This window comes from Heteronotia binoei, chromosome 18 (assembly GCF_032191835.1).
Source record: "Heteronotia binoei isolate CCM8104 ecotype False Entrance Well chromosome 18, APGP_CSIRO_Hbin_v1, whole genome shotgun sequence".
In the NCBI taxonomy this organism is placed as follows: Eukaryota; Metazoa; Chordata; class Lepidosauria; order Squamata; family Gekkonidae; genus Heteronotia; species Heteronotia binoei.
This window is the reverse complement of record NC_083240.1, coordinates 23971862-23985178: the sequence shown is the minus strand read 5'-3', so window position 1 is coordinate 23985178 and position 13317 is coordinate 23971862. Positions and strand designations below refer to the sequence as shown.

General features: G+C 49.7%; 1 protein-coding gene across 1 annotated transcript in view; it reads left to right on the top strand.

The window, feature by feature from the left end:
- BAZ1B (bromodomain adjacent to zinc finger domain 1B) overlaps positions 1-12442 on the top strand; it is a 32935-nt gene extending 20493 nt beyond the window's left edge. Inside the window, exons 12-19 of the mRNA XM_060259561.1 lie at positions 276-450; positions 1343-1528; positions 3351-3498; positions 4584-4731; positions 5356-5477; positions 8087-8241; positions 9809-9912; positions 10538-12442. Of these exons, the coding sequence (XP_060115544.1) occupies positions 276-450; positions 1343-1528; positions 3351-3498; positions 4584-4731; positions 5356-5477; positions 8087-8241; positions 9809-9912; positions 10538-10907 (1408 nt within the window). The 3' untranslated portion in view covers positions 10908-12442. The remainder of the gene's footprint in view (positions 1-275; positions 451-1342; positions 1529-3350; positions 3499-4583; positions 4732-5355; positions 5478-8086; positions 8242-9808; positions 9913-10537) is intronic.
- The last annotated feature ends 875 nt before the right edge of the window (positions 12443-13317 follow it).

The window sequence follows — 13317 nt, the reverse complement described above, 5'->3', positions numbered from 1 at the left end:
CATATACAGTTGCATGTTTTAAAAAAGTGAGCACTGCCATTAAATTTTTCAAAGCCTGGACAAAACCAGCGCTACACTCGCTACACTCCTATGGAATGACACACTGACTCTCTATAATTGCCAGCTACCTAAATATAAGTGTTCAGTTCAAATGATCCATATTCTGAAAGGTTGGCTAGTGAATTGGAGCACTTGGTTCTTATAATACTCAAAAGTTATCTCTTGGATCATAAGACCCAGTCAGAACCTTTGGTCTGTCTTGTCCTCTCTCTCAGGTATCAAGACATCACGCATTCCATGCACTTGGCTCGGAAACAGAACCTTGGCTTGAAGTCCTGTGATGGCAACCACGAATTGCTGAATTTTCTGCGCAGTGACCTAATCGAAGTTGCTACACGACTGCAGAAAGGGGGCCTAGGATACACCAATGAAGCAGAGTTTGAAGCCAGGGTAAAAACAAGCAATGGGGGTGGGGTGGGGAGGAAATCACACAGGCTTTCTCTTATCCACATATGTCTTCTTGATCACCCATTACCTTTTTATGGGGGGAGGGGCTATGGCTTGGCATTGGGGAAAGATCTTTCTCTGGCAGAACCATGTGGTATATGGGTTAGAGTCTTGAACTAGGTTTGGGGGACCCCTTTTTCAAATCCCTACTCCACCATGGAAGCTTGCTGGGTGAATCTGGGCCAGTCCTACACTCTCAGCCTAACCTCCCTCACAGAGCTATTATGAGGATAAAATGGAGGAAGGGGCAAACAAAGTAAACTGTTCTGTGTCACCACTGGGGAGGAAAGCGGGGTATAAATGAAGTAAATAAGTAACCATTGCTGTTCAGACAGTGCTGAGCTAGATGGACCAGTGTCCTGACTCTCCACTTCCTATGTTTTCTACCCTATGAAGTGAAAGCAGCTGTACTATTCCCCTGGGGATTTGGGGCAGGGAGAGTGTGGCTTGGACTGTACTTTGGATCCTGAATGCCCCAGCCACTGTCATCTTGGAATGCTACTTCTCTGGTGGTCTGGAGGTCCTTATACTCTGACTAGCATTATTCTTGATCTTTGAACTTGAGCGCTCCTAACATATGCCTGATGCCTGCAGTTGAGTCGAACTGAAATCCTGATGAGCCTCTGTAGGCACCTACTGAGCCAATGGAGGGCTAGAATAATAGATGGCGTGATACATAGAGCTGGGAAGCCCTAGCCCTGACCTTCTCTAAGTTGTAGGCAGAGTCTCCAAGTTGCAGAATGAAGTGGAGCTGTTTTGTGTGGGGCCTGCTGAGAATTGTGAGTTCTTCAACATGATGGAAAGAGAAAAGAGTGCATTTATGCTTTTTGATCAGGTTTGCTCATTGGAAAATCTGAAGGACTTCGGGGAGTGTGTGATTGACCTTCAGGCCAGCGTCATTAAGAAGTTCTTGCAAGGCTTCATGGCACCCAAGCAGAAGAGGAGGAAGCATCAAGGGGAAGACTCTGTTTCCAAGGCTGAGGAGGTTGATGAGGAAAAGAGAGTGGCGGAAGAAGCCAAGGTCTTGATCAGTAATGATAAGCTGCAGCCTGGGGTGGTTTTTTTCCCCCAAGGGGGGGGAGGGATGCTTAGCTGTCATTAAGCTTTGTGTGCAGCTTGGGATGGGGGAGGGTGAGCAGGGGCTGGTACTGCCTGCCTGGGAGGGAGGGAGAACAAGAGGCATCCCCTTCCCTTCTGCAAAACAAGCTGCCAGCAGCCAAGTCCTTTGAAAAGACGACACTTTAAAAAGTCAAAATCTGACGGGTTTTGCTGGGAATAAAAACACAGGATTCATGGCATGAAGCTGCCTGCTAGTTCCCTCCTTCCTGGAAGCTCCTTTGGCAGTTCCCATGCAGCTGTTGGGCCCTGTTTGTTTCCTTCAGACCAGTAGGGAAGAGAAGGGGCAGAGGGTGACCAAAGACCAGGCCTGGGTGTGTGGAGTGTTCAGTTGCTGTACTTGCTGAGCTGTTGAGAAATAGCCCCATATCTAAACTCCCTGGTGGTATCCTGAGCAGGCATCTCACTGGCATTTCAGCTGGGCCTTGCTCTTTACTTTCTGTCTTTATAGGGGAAGCTGAGGGGAAGCGAATGCTTTCTTTGTAGTGCTTGGGGAGGCGGATGCTTTCCTCCAGTATAGGGAAACAAAACCTGCCAACAGCTTCTGCACGTTTATCTTGGCCCCAGTGTATTAAGAGCAAAACTCCATGAGTAGCTCCTTGGAAAATTGGTATGTCTGAGGAAACACTCGGAGCATTAAGCAGAGAGCAGAGTGCCTGGTGAGCTACCACAATTTTCCACTTCCTTGGCTGCCTTTTGCTTTCAGGTACTGCACCAGAAAGCCACCAGGAGGGAATTCTAGACTGGTGTGAAGGCTTGTTTTCCTAGGCGTCCCGTTTACACTGTACTTCCTCAGAGTCAGTGGGAGGGGAATGTGCAACTCTGCAGAAATCCAGGGTTTAGTTTGGCTCCTGAACTGCTGCTAACAGCAGAGTTCATCTGTTCCCTCTAAAGCCTTGCCTTGCTTTAGGCAGGAGGAATTCAACTGAGCACCATTGTTTCCTTGTTGGTACAGCAAAAGGTGTCAGTGCTGTATCAGGGGTGACCAACAGTAGCTCTGCAGATATTTTTTTGCCTACAACTCCCATCAGCCCCAGCCGGCATGGCCAATGGCTGGGGCTGATGGGAGTTGTAGGCAAAAAAAATCTGCAGAGCTACCGTTGGCCATCCCTGCTGTAGATAATATGGCTGTAGATAGGTTTTCCTCTTCTCTTTCCTCCCCCCCCCCCCCCGCCCTAGTTTAGTCAGAGTCTTGAATGTGCATTTTGTAAGCAAAAAGCTGATCCCGTTTGTTAGTGTGGCACTTGTGCATAGAATTGCCAAAGCTACTTGTAGGTCATTAATGGTCAAAGAACCTCTTCTGTGGTTAATGCTGAGCCCCTTTGCCATGGGGCTGGAATCAGCTGATTTCTGCCCAGCTGCACAATCGAGCATAGTTCTTCTGAGCTGCCACTAGAGGGCACCTTGGGCTGTTCCAGGGTTTTGTGACCTGAACTTTGCCTCCCCAGCTGTCCCTACAATTAACAGAGCTAAAGTTCTGCTGTTTGTTTTCCTTGACGGACAAGCATTCGGTATCGGTTTGGATTTCAAAGTCAAGAATGTAGCTGTTTCAGGCTTGGCTGTTCAGAGTACATTGAGCAAGAGTTGTGGGCCTCGGAGGCTATGGAGGGGAAAGAAATTTTTTGCTGTCGCCCAAGCTACAGCTGTCGAGAGCCTTGGGGGAAGGGGTGCCAGATGCCTCCCAAGTCCTTCAGAGTCTCTGCCTAAGCCGCTTGTTCTGCCCCCAGGTTGCTTCAGCTGTGGAGAAGTGGAAGATTGCAATCCGTGAGGCACAGACCGTCTCGCGGATGCACGTGCTACTTGGCATGCTGGATGCCTGCATCAAGTGGGACATGTCGGCGGAGAATGCCCGATGCAAAGTGTGTCGAAAGAAGGGTATGTATGGTGGGGGACTGGGGGAGAATGGCCACCGAGGGGCCACCCTCTGCTTTCTGAGGAAGCCTCAGCTCTAAGTCATGGGCCTGCAGGATATCCTGCATTTCTCACACTTGTCCCCCAAAGACATGACCGTTGGGTACTGCAGCACTGTCTCCTCACAGTTTGAAGCAGATATGACAGCAGTAGTTTTTTCAAGTGAGCTTTTGAATACCCCTGTCTTGCCTGGTGGGTAAAATCTGATGCACCTGGTTTAGATTTTGCTCACCTCCAGGTTGGTTTTGCACTGCCATTCCTGGAGAGGCTATGAAGACTCTCACTTGGTTCCCTTCAGTCTTGTTAAATGCACATTTTCATAAATATCTGGGTCCTCAGAACAGTTTGCATTTGGTTAGCTTTTCTCCCTTTGTACTTGTACTCTCCCTTGCAAGAGGTTAGCATTCAAAATACAGGTTTTTGTGTGTGTTTTTGTGAGTAAAAGAATAAAAGCCGTGCTCCAGGCCTCCTTTGTATTTGGCATTGGGTGAGTGCAGCTCCTGTCCCTGGTAATGCCCAGTTGGCTTATGGTATAAAATAGACAGGGGAAAGAACTAGAATGGCAACGTGGTCCTGTTAAAAAGGATTTTTGAAGAAGGTGGGACTTCAGGATGAGGACAGCTAGACTGGCAGAATAAAAGGACAAAAAAGCAGGCAGCAAGAGCCAAGTCTTCAATGTCCTTTGTTCTGCTTGAGGTAGAAATGTGCCCATGGTACAAGCATCAAAATTTATTTCTTCCTCCAGTCCTTCTGCTCAATTACTTGGGACCCAGCCAGGCTTTGATTTTTGGAGCAGGCATGATGAAGCATCTGACATGGCAGCTACTTCCTGTTGCAGGAGTGGAGGCCTGAGTGCATGTTCTCTTTCTCCTCCCCCGCCCCGAGTTCTTCCAAAGTGATCCTTGGGAGTTTGGAGAGGTTCCTCTGTATTGTATTGTGCGACAGGGCACTCTCGGCCAGGGCCGCTCTTCTCCTCCTGGCTAAGTTTTAGTTAGCTGCTTCTCATTGTGTTGTGACCTTCATTTTTTTTTCCTCTCCCACTCTTCCAGGTGAGGACGACAAGCTCATTTTGTGCGACGAGTGCAACAAAGCCTTCCATCTCTTCTGCCTGAGGCCAGCCCTGTATGAGATCCCGGACGGGGAGTGGCAGTGCCCTGCTTGCCAGCCTTCTGTTGCCAGGCGCAGTTCCAGGGGCAGGTGAGGGGGGGGGGGTTGCCTTTTTGTTTGGGAGTTACTTTTTTGCCTGTGTCCTCTATAGCTCTACCCTGTGCACCAGGCTTGAAAGATACAAGAACGTTAAGTTGTGCTTTACAGACTGCCAGGGCAAGCTGCTCCATGAGTGGGGTGGAATCCTCAGAAGGAGGAAACTTGAAGAGGTGGGGAACTTTTGTGTGCATAAAACCCTGGTTGTGTGGCATTTCTGCCAGTCAAGGTTTCTGTGTGCAATGTAGATGATGGACTCATCTATAAATTTATCCTAGCCTTTCTTCAAGGAGCTCAGAGCTCTTGGGGGTATATACTTCGTCTCACAAATAATCCTTTGAAATAAATTAAGAGAGTGACTGGCTAAGGTCATTCAGTGAGCTTTATGGCAGAGTGGTGATTTGACCTCTGGGGCTCCCTGGTGTTCATCTGACACTTACCACAGTGGGCTTCTGTTCACACAGCAAGCACGTGCTTCAAAAGCAGCTTCTCACAACTGAACATATTAGCTGGTCTATGTCCACACTAATGTAACATAGAAAGGAGAGTGGAAGTCTGAAATCTTGGAAGGCAGAGAGAGAGAAGAGACACTGACTCAGTTGTTGAACCTTACTGTAGAAACTATGCAGAAGACTCAGTAGAAGAAGAGAGTGAAGCTGGTGAAGAAGAAACTGAGGAAGAGGATGATGATGAAGGGGAGGAGGAAGAAGAGGAAGACTATGAAGTTACTGGGCCAAGATGTAAGTCCGTAGCCATGATCAGTGAGCTACAGCGTAAGAGCAAAGTAGCCCCCCCATGTGTGAGTGGTGTGCTGGACAATCCTGGACGCAGGGGCTGCTGCTGAGTATCCACTGCCCCCTGGTGAGGCTTTCCTTAGTTGGTAGCCATGTTTCTTGTACATGGGAGATACCAAATTGGGCATTGCCCTCCTCTGGGAAAAGGTTAAGTGGGACTGTTTGGTGGGATGTGGTCAGTACTGGGCTCAGTGCCCTCCAGCCTCTTTCAGGAGTAGAGCCCTTCCTTTTCATCTTCCTGGATGCTTCACCACAGCTGAATTGAACTCTTTTGCCCTTGGATCATTTGGCTTTTGCAGCAAGGCTAAGTGTGTTAATGCTGCAGTGCTCGTGACCAGGAGGAAAAGCTTGATTATGAGTACAATTAATTGCCACTTTAAAATGTACACTAACCGGGCTTTTAAAAAAAATTGTCCCTGGGGGAGAAAGTACTTGAAAGCCTGGGTGAGCAGAGAATGCACCTCAAATTGTTCTAAGATGGAAGGGTTTTTCTGTAAATGAGATGTCCCTGCTATGCCAACCATTCTTGCAGACTGCCCTGTCTGTGGCTGGAATAAAAATCCTGCGGCTGGCACCTACAGGCTTCTGAAAGAGCCTCCTAAATCCACCCGCTGATAAGTTTGCATCTGCCAGATTGCTGTGATGTTGGAAGAGCCCAAGAGGATCAGTGATGTTTGTCGTTGTTGTCTATCTGGGAAAACAAGCAGGGAGCCATCTTCCCAACCACCCGAGGCTTGGGTATTAACACAGCTGACCATAATCGTTTGGAACAACTGACAAATGACAGAGAGCTGATGGGTGGGGGTAGAAACTAAAGCAGTGTACCTGAGTAGATCACTTTATGGGAGCACATGTCCTTTAGAGCTACTGTCCTGTCCCTTCTTTTTAATATTGCAACTGAGGGTTCAGTTGGTAACTGTTCCACAGAATCCCTAATTTAAGTCTGGCAGCCGTAATTCTTGCTGTTAAGTCTGATCTCTTTCCTTTTATGATGGCTGTTCATCCAGCCCTTCCTTCTCTTTTCGCTCTCACCCTTACCTCTACTGGGGGAATTCATCCAGATTTGTTTTAAAAGCCCCTGACCAGTATTGAGCAAACTTTGGTGTTAGGACAAGCACTATGTCTCAGTCGTGGAGCATATGCTTTAGATGCAGAAGCTTACAGGTTCATTCTCTGGGAATCTCCAGTCAAAGGATTTTAAGTAGCAGTGATCGGAAAGACTGCTAAGAGCTGGAATGGCCACTGCCAGTTAGCATGAACAGTACTGAGCTAGATTGGCTAAGGGGCTGGGCTTGGTAGAAGGAAGTTCACTGAGTTTCATAGGTTGTGGTCATCATGGCTTCTCTGATGTGTGTCTCCTGCTTGTCGGTTGTGGTGCTCTTCAATTAGAGAGCATGGTTAGTTTGTATGCATTGACCCCATAACCTTTATACATTCTTGTTGTATTGTCCCCCTGTGACTGTGGCTTGTTCCAGCTACTTGTATGTTTATTTGTTGAATTTTATTCTGAACTCTAAAGTTCCGCAGAACATTTTAGAGTCTTTATTCCTGTGTAACAGCTGTGCAGGTAGCTTAGTTCTTTCCTTGTTTCGGGAAGACATTTGTCCAAAGATACACAGGCAATGTGACAGCAGGATTTGAATCCAGGGCCTCTTATGTTCAAGGTCAATAACTCTGTTTCACTTAACAGCATGTTGGCTGCAATTCAAAACCTGTCATTGCTTATGATTCTGTTTATATCTGCTGTCCAAACTGGTGTGGAGCCCTTTCCAATCTCAGAAGGGAGCTTGTATTGTAGGGTATTTATGTCTGCTTTTGAAGTTAGCTCAGGCTCCTTCCTGCTGGCCTGGCCAGGCCCCAAGGCCAGGAGGGCCCCGTCACTAAAAATAAGACCTTAACCCAAGTCCCAGCTTTATGAGGCATTTAATCAGGGAAGGTCATTGTGGAGAAATCTTTCGTTTTGGTGGAGTCGCATTTAGTCCTCATGCTCGGCTGATCCTCAGGGTTCTTGTCAAGAATGTTGGAGTGCCAGACATTTGGCCTGTGCCGTGGCCTTGGCACGAATGACAGCCGAGGTCCTGCTACACCCCGCAAGATGTTGGGGGAGGTGGTTTGGCCTTGCTCAAAGGGGAATGCAGAACTGCAGGCTGCTTTGGTGGCTTTTCTGCCATGTAGTGGAAGAGCCAGGAAGAATCCTTTCTCACTAAATGAGCCATCCTAGCTGAGTCAGGATTTGCAAGGGAGGAAAGGAACAGTCCCACAAGACTGGTAAAGTGTAAAAGGGTGTGTAGTGTAAAAAGGATTTTGGCCGTTTATTAAAATGAACATGATACTGTAATATCCTGATGTGAGAGATGAAGCCTTAGTCATGGCATGCACAGCCTTCGGTGACTCCCCTGCTCAGAGGACTTTAAACAGCTGCACCTTTTGGTTAGCGAGTGACTTGGAGACCATCTTGAAGAGGTTTTTTTTTGGGGGGGGGGGGGTCTCCCAGTTGTCTCCTCATCCTCTTCCTTCAGTATAAGTTCTGATTGAATGCTTTTTTGGCCTTACAGTAAGACCCCGGAAAGCAGCCAAGGGAAGGCAGGGTGGCACAGCGGCAGACCCTTTAAGGCGAGGCCGACATCAAGGGAAGAGGCGGGCACTGCATGCCACCCGAGCATCCCGGCAGCGGGCCGCACCTGTTGGCGAAGTAGACATTGACGAGCTGGTAAGAGCTGCAAGGCCCCAAGATAGTATTTCCAGGAGTTCCAAGCAGAACAGGTGTCTCTCTCTGCTTCCCTCCCCACCCCACGCAAAGAAGCTCCCTGTGTATTGTGCTGAGTTGTGTAGCACAGCTATGCCAAGCATCCCTCTCTAGCAGAGCTCTGCTCTACTCCCCCCCCCCCTCCCATTAGCAGGCCGCCTGAAACTTGTTAAAAGTTTTTAAATAGCAGCCATATGTCTGTGGCAGGAGGCGGGGCATGGTGGGGTGTTGGCATGCCAGCAATGCAAAGCGCCACAAACCTTCCAAGGTAGCCTCCCTGGACACTTGTTGCCCATGTGGTCCCTCCCCAGCATCCAGGACATAATTCAACTGGTTTGCATTTCACATGTCATCTTAAAAATAAAAGCATTCGGCCTTCGATTCAGAAATTGCTCCCCTCCAAAGCAGTGTCTTGGAGAGCTGAAGGGACTAGCAGCCTGGGTCAGAGGCAGCTTCTCCCTGCCAGCCGTGCCACAGAGGAGGGGAACTCTTGGGGCAGATATGCCAGCCAGTCTGAAGACTGGGGGTGTTTGTGTGTGTGTGTGTGTGGGGGGGGGGAATTTGAGCAATTCTTCCTTGGTTGTCTGCCATCCTCGATTCACAGCACTCAGGTGTTTTTGAGGTAAATGGGATCATGTGGCCATATTCCTCCCCCCCCCCCCCCCCCATCATGGTTCACTGCCAAAACAAGCCATAGAATGCTCATACATGCTCTTGTCTCATGGGTTGTAGCATGATTATAGACTTCATTCTGGATTGTGCCTGCTGCTTTCCCTTCTATTAAGTCTGAAGACTAAAAACATGACCTTTTTAGCTGTTGGAAGGTCTTTGGGTTCTTGCCTTAGGCTCTTGTCTCTCCGCCTGTCACTTCCTATCCCCAGTGCAGACCTGAGCTTACCCAGAAGAAATGCCAGAGGGATCCTGCTCTGTGCCAGTCTGTTGGCGCACACGGGGGACTTCAGGCTGTGGGGCCCTGTTCATGCTAGAAATGCTGCTGCCCTAGTCCCTTGAACGGAGTGGGCTGCTGCTCACTCCTGCCACACGCCGTCTGCTGGTGGGCGTGCTGCAATTTCCCCCGTCCCGTTTGCCATCGTTGATCCCTTGGCCGCTTTTGAAGCTCTTTGAAGAATCCTGCTGCACCCTGGAGAGGGGCTGGGCTGCCTGTAAAGCTATGCCGGTGGCTCCTGGCCTGAAATCCAAGCTGCCGGGGCGTTCCTTGGCTGCTCCATCAAAGCTCCTGCAGCGCTCGTTTTGTTTTACACTGATTGCTAGGAGAGTGGCGGGCCTTGGAAGTCTAAGCCCCACTTTGCACAATGGTATCATGTCTCCCTGCCCCACCTGCTCCTGAATGGGAGACTTCCAAAAGTAATTCCTTCCCCCTCTCCCTTCCCGGATACACCTGCTATTCCCCGCTCAGAGGCTGCGTGGCGGGTGCCTGGCATGTGCTGGTCAGGCCCCCCCATTGATTGCAGAGGTGTGTGGGCTGGCGGGTCTCTCTCCTGCTTCTTTTGACACAGCTTCTCCACCCCAGGTGCTTCAGACTAAAAAGATGTCACGCCGGCAGACCCTGGAGATGCAGAAGTGTGAGGAAATCCTCACCAAACTTATCAAGTATCGCTTCAGCTGGCCTTTCAGGTGAGGCTTCAGGAGACATGGGCAGCTGCTTAGACTGGCACGGAATCCCTCCCTTCCTCCCCCTGCCACCTGGCTTGGAGGGTACAGAAGGAGGGGGGTGCCCTTCTGCTTCCTTACCGTTGGAGGAGAGGGGCTTCTCCTTGAGACCACATTTCCTCTTAGGGGGGCAAAAGCTGACTTAAGGGGACATGAAATATATTCTGCGTTAGTGATTCAGACTGTATTCCAGCGGCCAGCTTTGGATAGAGTTGCCAGTTCTGTGTTAAAAGAACAAAAACTGCAGGTAACCATAGAGTATCACATGGCTAAAGCTGATATGTCCTGATTCTTACCAGATGACTGATCTTCCTCTGGTCACTTCTAGCCGGGGACTAAGTGGTTACTACCCACTCAGTAACTGTTCAAGTGCTCACCAGTACATGGCTTATGTCCCAATTTTCTGGGTAGAAACAGTCACCGGCAGATTATTTGCTGGCCCTGTGCTTCTCAGTGCTGGCCCTGTGCTGTGGCTCAGTGCTGGCTTAATAGTAGCTCGGGGTGTGCAGGGGAAGGGCAGAATGCTGGCAATTCAGCCAAATGAGCAATCCCCAGCTGCCTCTACTAACAAAGTGGCATTGCTTAACAGGGAGCCGGTGACCACAGAAGAAGCAGAAGATTATTTTGATGTGATCAGCAACCCCATGGACTTCCAGACCATGCAAAGCAAATGTTCGTGTGGTAGCTACAGGTCCGTGCAAGATTTCCTCTCTGACATCAAACAAGTCTTTGCCAACGCCGAGCAATACAACCAGAATGGCAGCCACATTCTCTCCTGCCTGGAGAAGACAGAACAGTGCTTGATAGACATGTTGCACAAGCATCTGCCTGGCCACACGTACTCGCGCCGGAAGCGCAAGCGGCCCTCAGCCCAGTCCAGCCAGGGACTAGATGAAGCCGAAGGGGACAGCGAGCTGGAGGCGATGGAATACTCCAGGGGACGGAAGAGGAAGAAATGAGGGGCCAAGTGACGGGACGCAGTTGGAGCAGGCCTGTCCAAGCTGCAGCAGGATCAGCTGCCCAAAGGGAGGAGGAGGCAGGTGGGGAGCTGTCCAGCCTCAGCCTGGCCCCCTTTTCCTTCCCTCCTGGCTAGCTCTAGCTTCTTACCTTTTCCGCAACTTCCTGAAGCCCTCAAGATAAAGGGGTGGCTTTGTTCTTCCTCAACCATGCACAGATTTGTAGCCATTTAAGCGGGGGCTGCGGGCGGGCAGAGCCAGCTCTGGTCTGTGAGCAGATGAGGGTGTCCTTTGCACCAGAGCTGCCTCCGACCTCCCCACACCGCTTCTGCTCTTCGAGACTAGGAACGAGAGCAGGCTACTCGATGGTCTGACTTAAGAGCCCCACCCACCCTCAAAGAGGAAACCGCCTCCTTGAACGGGCAAGCACTTACCTGTCTAGGGCAATCACCTTTCACCAGCATCATGTTAAGAGACCAGCATTTGCGGGGGAGCTTGTCTGTCTCTTGGACATCAAGGGGATCTTTCCTTCCTTCTCCTACCCCTCCCCACTGGCCCAGGCACAAAGCGAGGAGCCTGGCACCCCCCTGCAGCATTCGGAGGAAGACAAAAACTGGGCCTCTGTAACTTTGTAACCCCTTTTTGTAGTTAAAGACTCTCGTTTCTGGCAGTGACCTTGTACAAATGCCTTGTAAGATACAGTCGTCTTGGCTTTGACATGTACTGTACAGTTTATATGAGAATGTTTGCTTTATATTTGGCCCCCTCTCTAAACCACTTTTTTCCCCTTAGAGTAGCTGGAGTTGGCCCAGAGAAGCTGTCAGCTTTGTACACTTTGTAGACTTGCTCTTGTCTCCTTTTCTAGTGATTCCTCTTCTAGCTCACCTCTTCCAGCCCATGGACCCCCATCTTCCTCAAGGGAGGGCTTGAAGGTTCACAGTAACCCCCCCCCCTCCGTTTGGAGAAGTGATGTTTCTGGGACCTCTTGGAGTGGTCCCTCAGCAGGCAGTGCCTCCTAAATGAGAATTTTTCTTCCCCCCCTCCCCCACTTTAATTGAAGTTTTTCTGTTGGGCCTTCTCCATTTCAAGAATTCCCCTTTTTTATAAACAAAAAAATAATAATCTGAGGCTGGGAGATAGGGACAGAAGCACACCGTCTCTTCATGTCAGAAGGCCCCTGCCAGTTCCACTTCTGTGTGCTGCTGATTGGCCCAGTGTAACATTTGGGTCTTTCCTTGGAGTCTCTTTTCTGGCTCGTTCTAAGGGTGAGAGCAGCCAGCCCGCAGCTTCCTTTCACACCACCACAGGTGGGAGGGGGTGGGGTCTAGCACTGATGTTCCTAAACAGCGACATGCCTTTTTTTTTCCTGCCCCCACCCCCTTTTTTTTGTTTTGTCAAATGTTTTAGGCAACTCCTACACAGTGGAACTTTTGGACTACATTTTTTTTTAAAGGTTGTTGTTTGTGGGGAGGGGGGTGGGGATTCTGCCAAGGGCTGTACTTGTAATAAATCGGAAGTATAAAAGCGAAGTGGATTCATTTTGCCTGCCTGGTTGGTTTGCTGGTTTTTCCCCTCCCTTTCGATTGGAGTTGGAGTTTGCTCCCAGGTACAAAAACGAGATTCCACAACTTGGTAAGCAGGTAGGAGTCTCTGCCCCGCCCCCCTCCAGCATCTCTGCATTCTCCTTGTTCAAGCTTCTTGGTTTGTGATGATTTGAAAATGTGGGAAGGAAACAACTGAGTCAGTTGCATTTGTCAGTGCAGTTCCGGTCGGAAAGTCAGAGATAACAAAAAGACGTATTTCCTTGTAGAACACTTCTAATGTACTGTCCTGTTCATCCACGCTGTGCTGGGAGGGGAGGGGGGAACAGCTCATCTGCAAGTCATCTGGAGTCCCTCAGCCCCTTCTGCTGTCTTAAGAGATGGGTTACTTTACAGTACAAAATGAGTGCCTGTGGCCAGCTGTAATCCTCAAGGTGGGACTGAACCCACAAGCTGCAGCAGAACCATGGCTCACTCTCTGAGCTGTCCCCTTGCTTGTTAGATGAACCAGCACCCGGTGCTTAAACCCCTTTGCTCCTTTTCTGTTGGTGTTTTTTATCAGAACAACTTCCTGGAAGAGCTGCCAGCAGGGGGCAGCACAGGCCAAAGGGTTCTTTGAGAAGAGAAAGGGTGGGTTCCAGGATCATTACAGGTGCCAGCATGTTGCCCTCTGCATGCGCGGAACAGCATTACACAGTAGCCCCCCTAAATCCAACGTGCTGTCCTCAAGCAGCACTCAGGCATGGAGTCCTCGGATCTGCTACCCAAGATTCTAACATAGGCCAAGGCCTGAGCCCTTCTCCGCTCTGACTGAAGGCTGATTCACGTTACAGAATCCCCAGGGCATGCAGGTGTGCCTGATGTTGGGAATT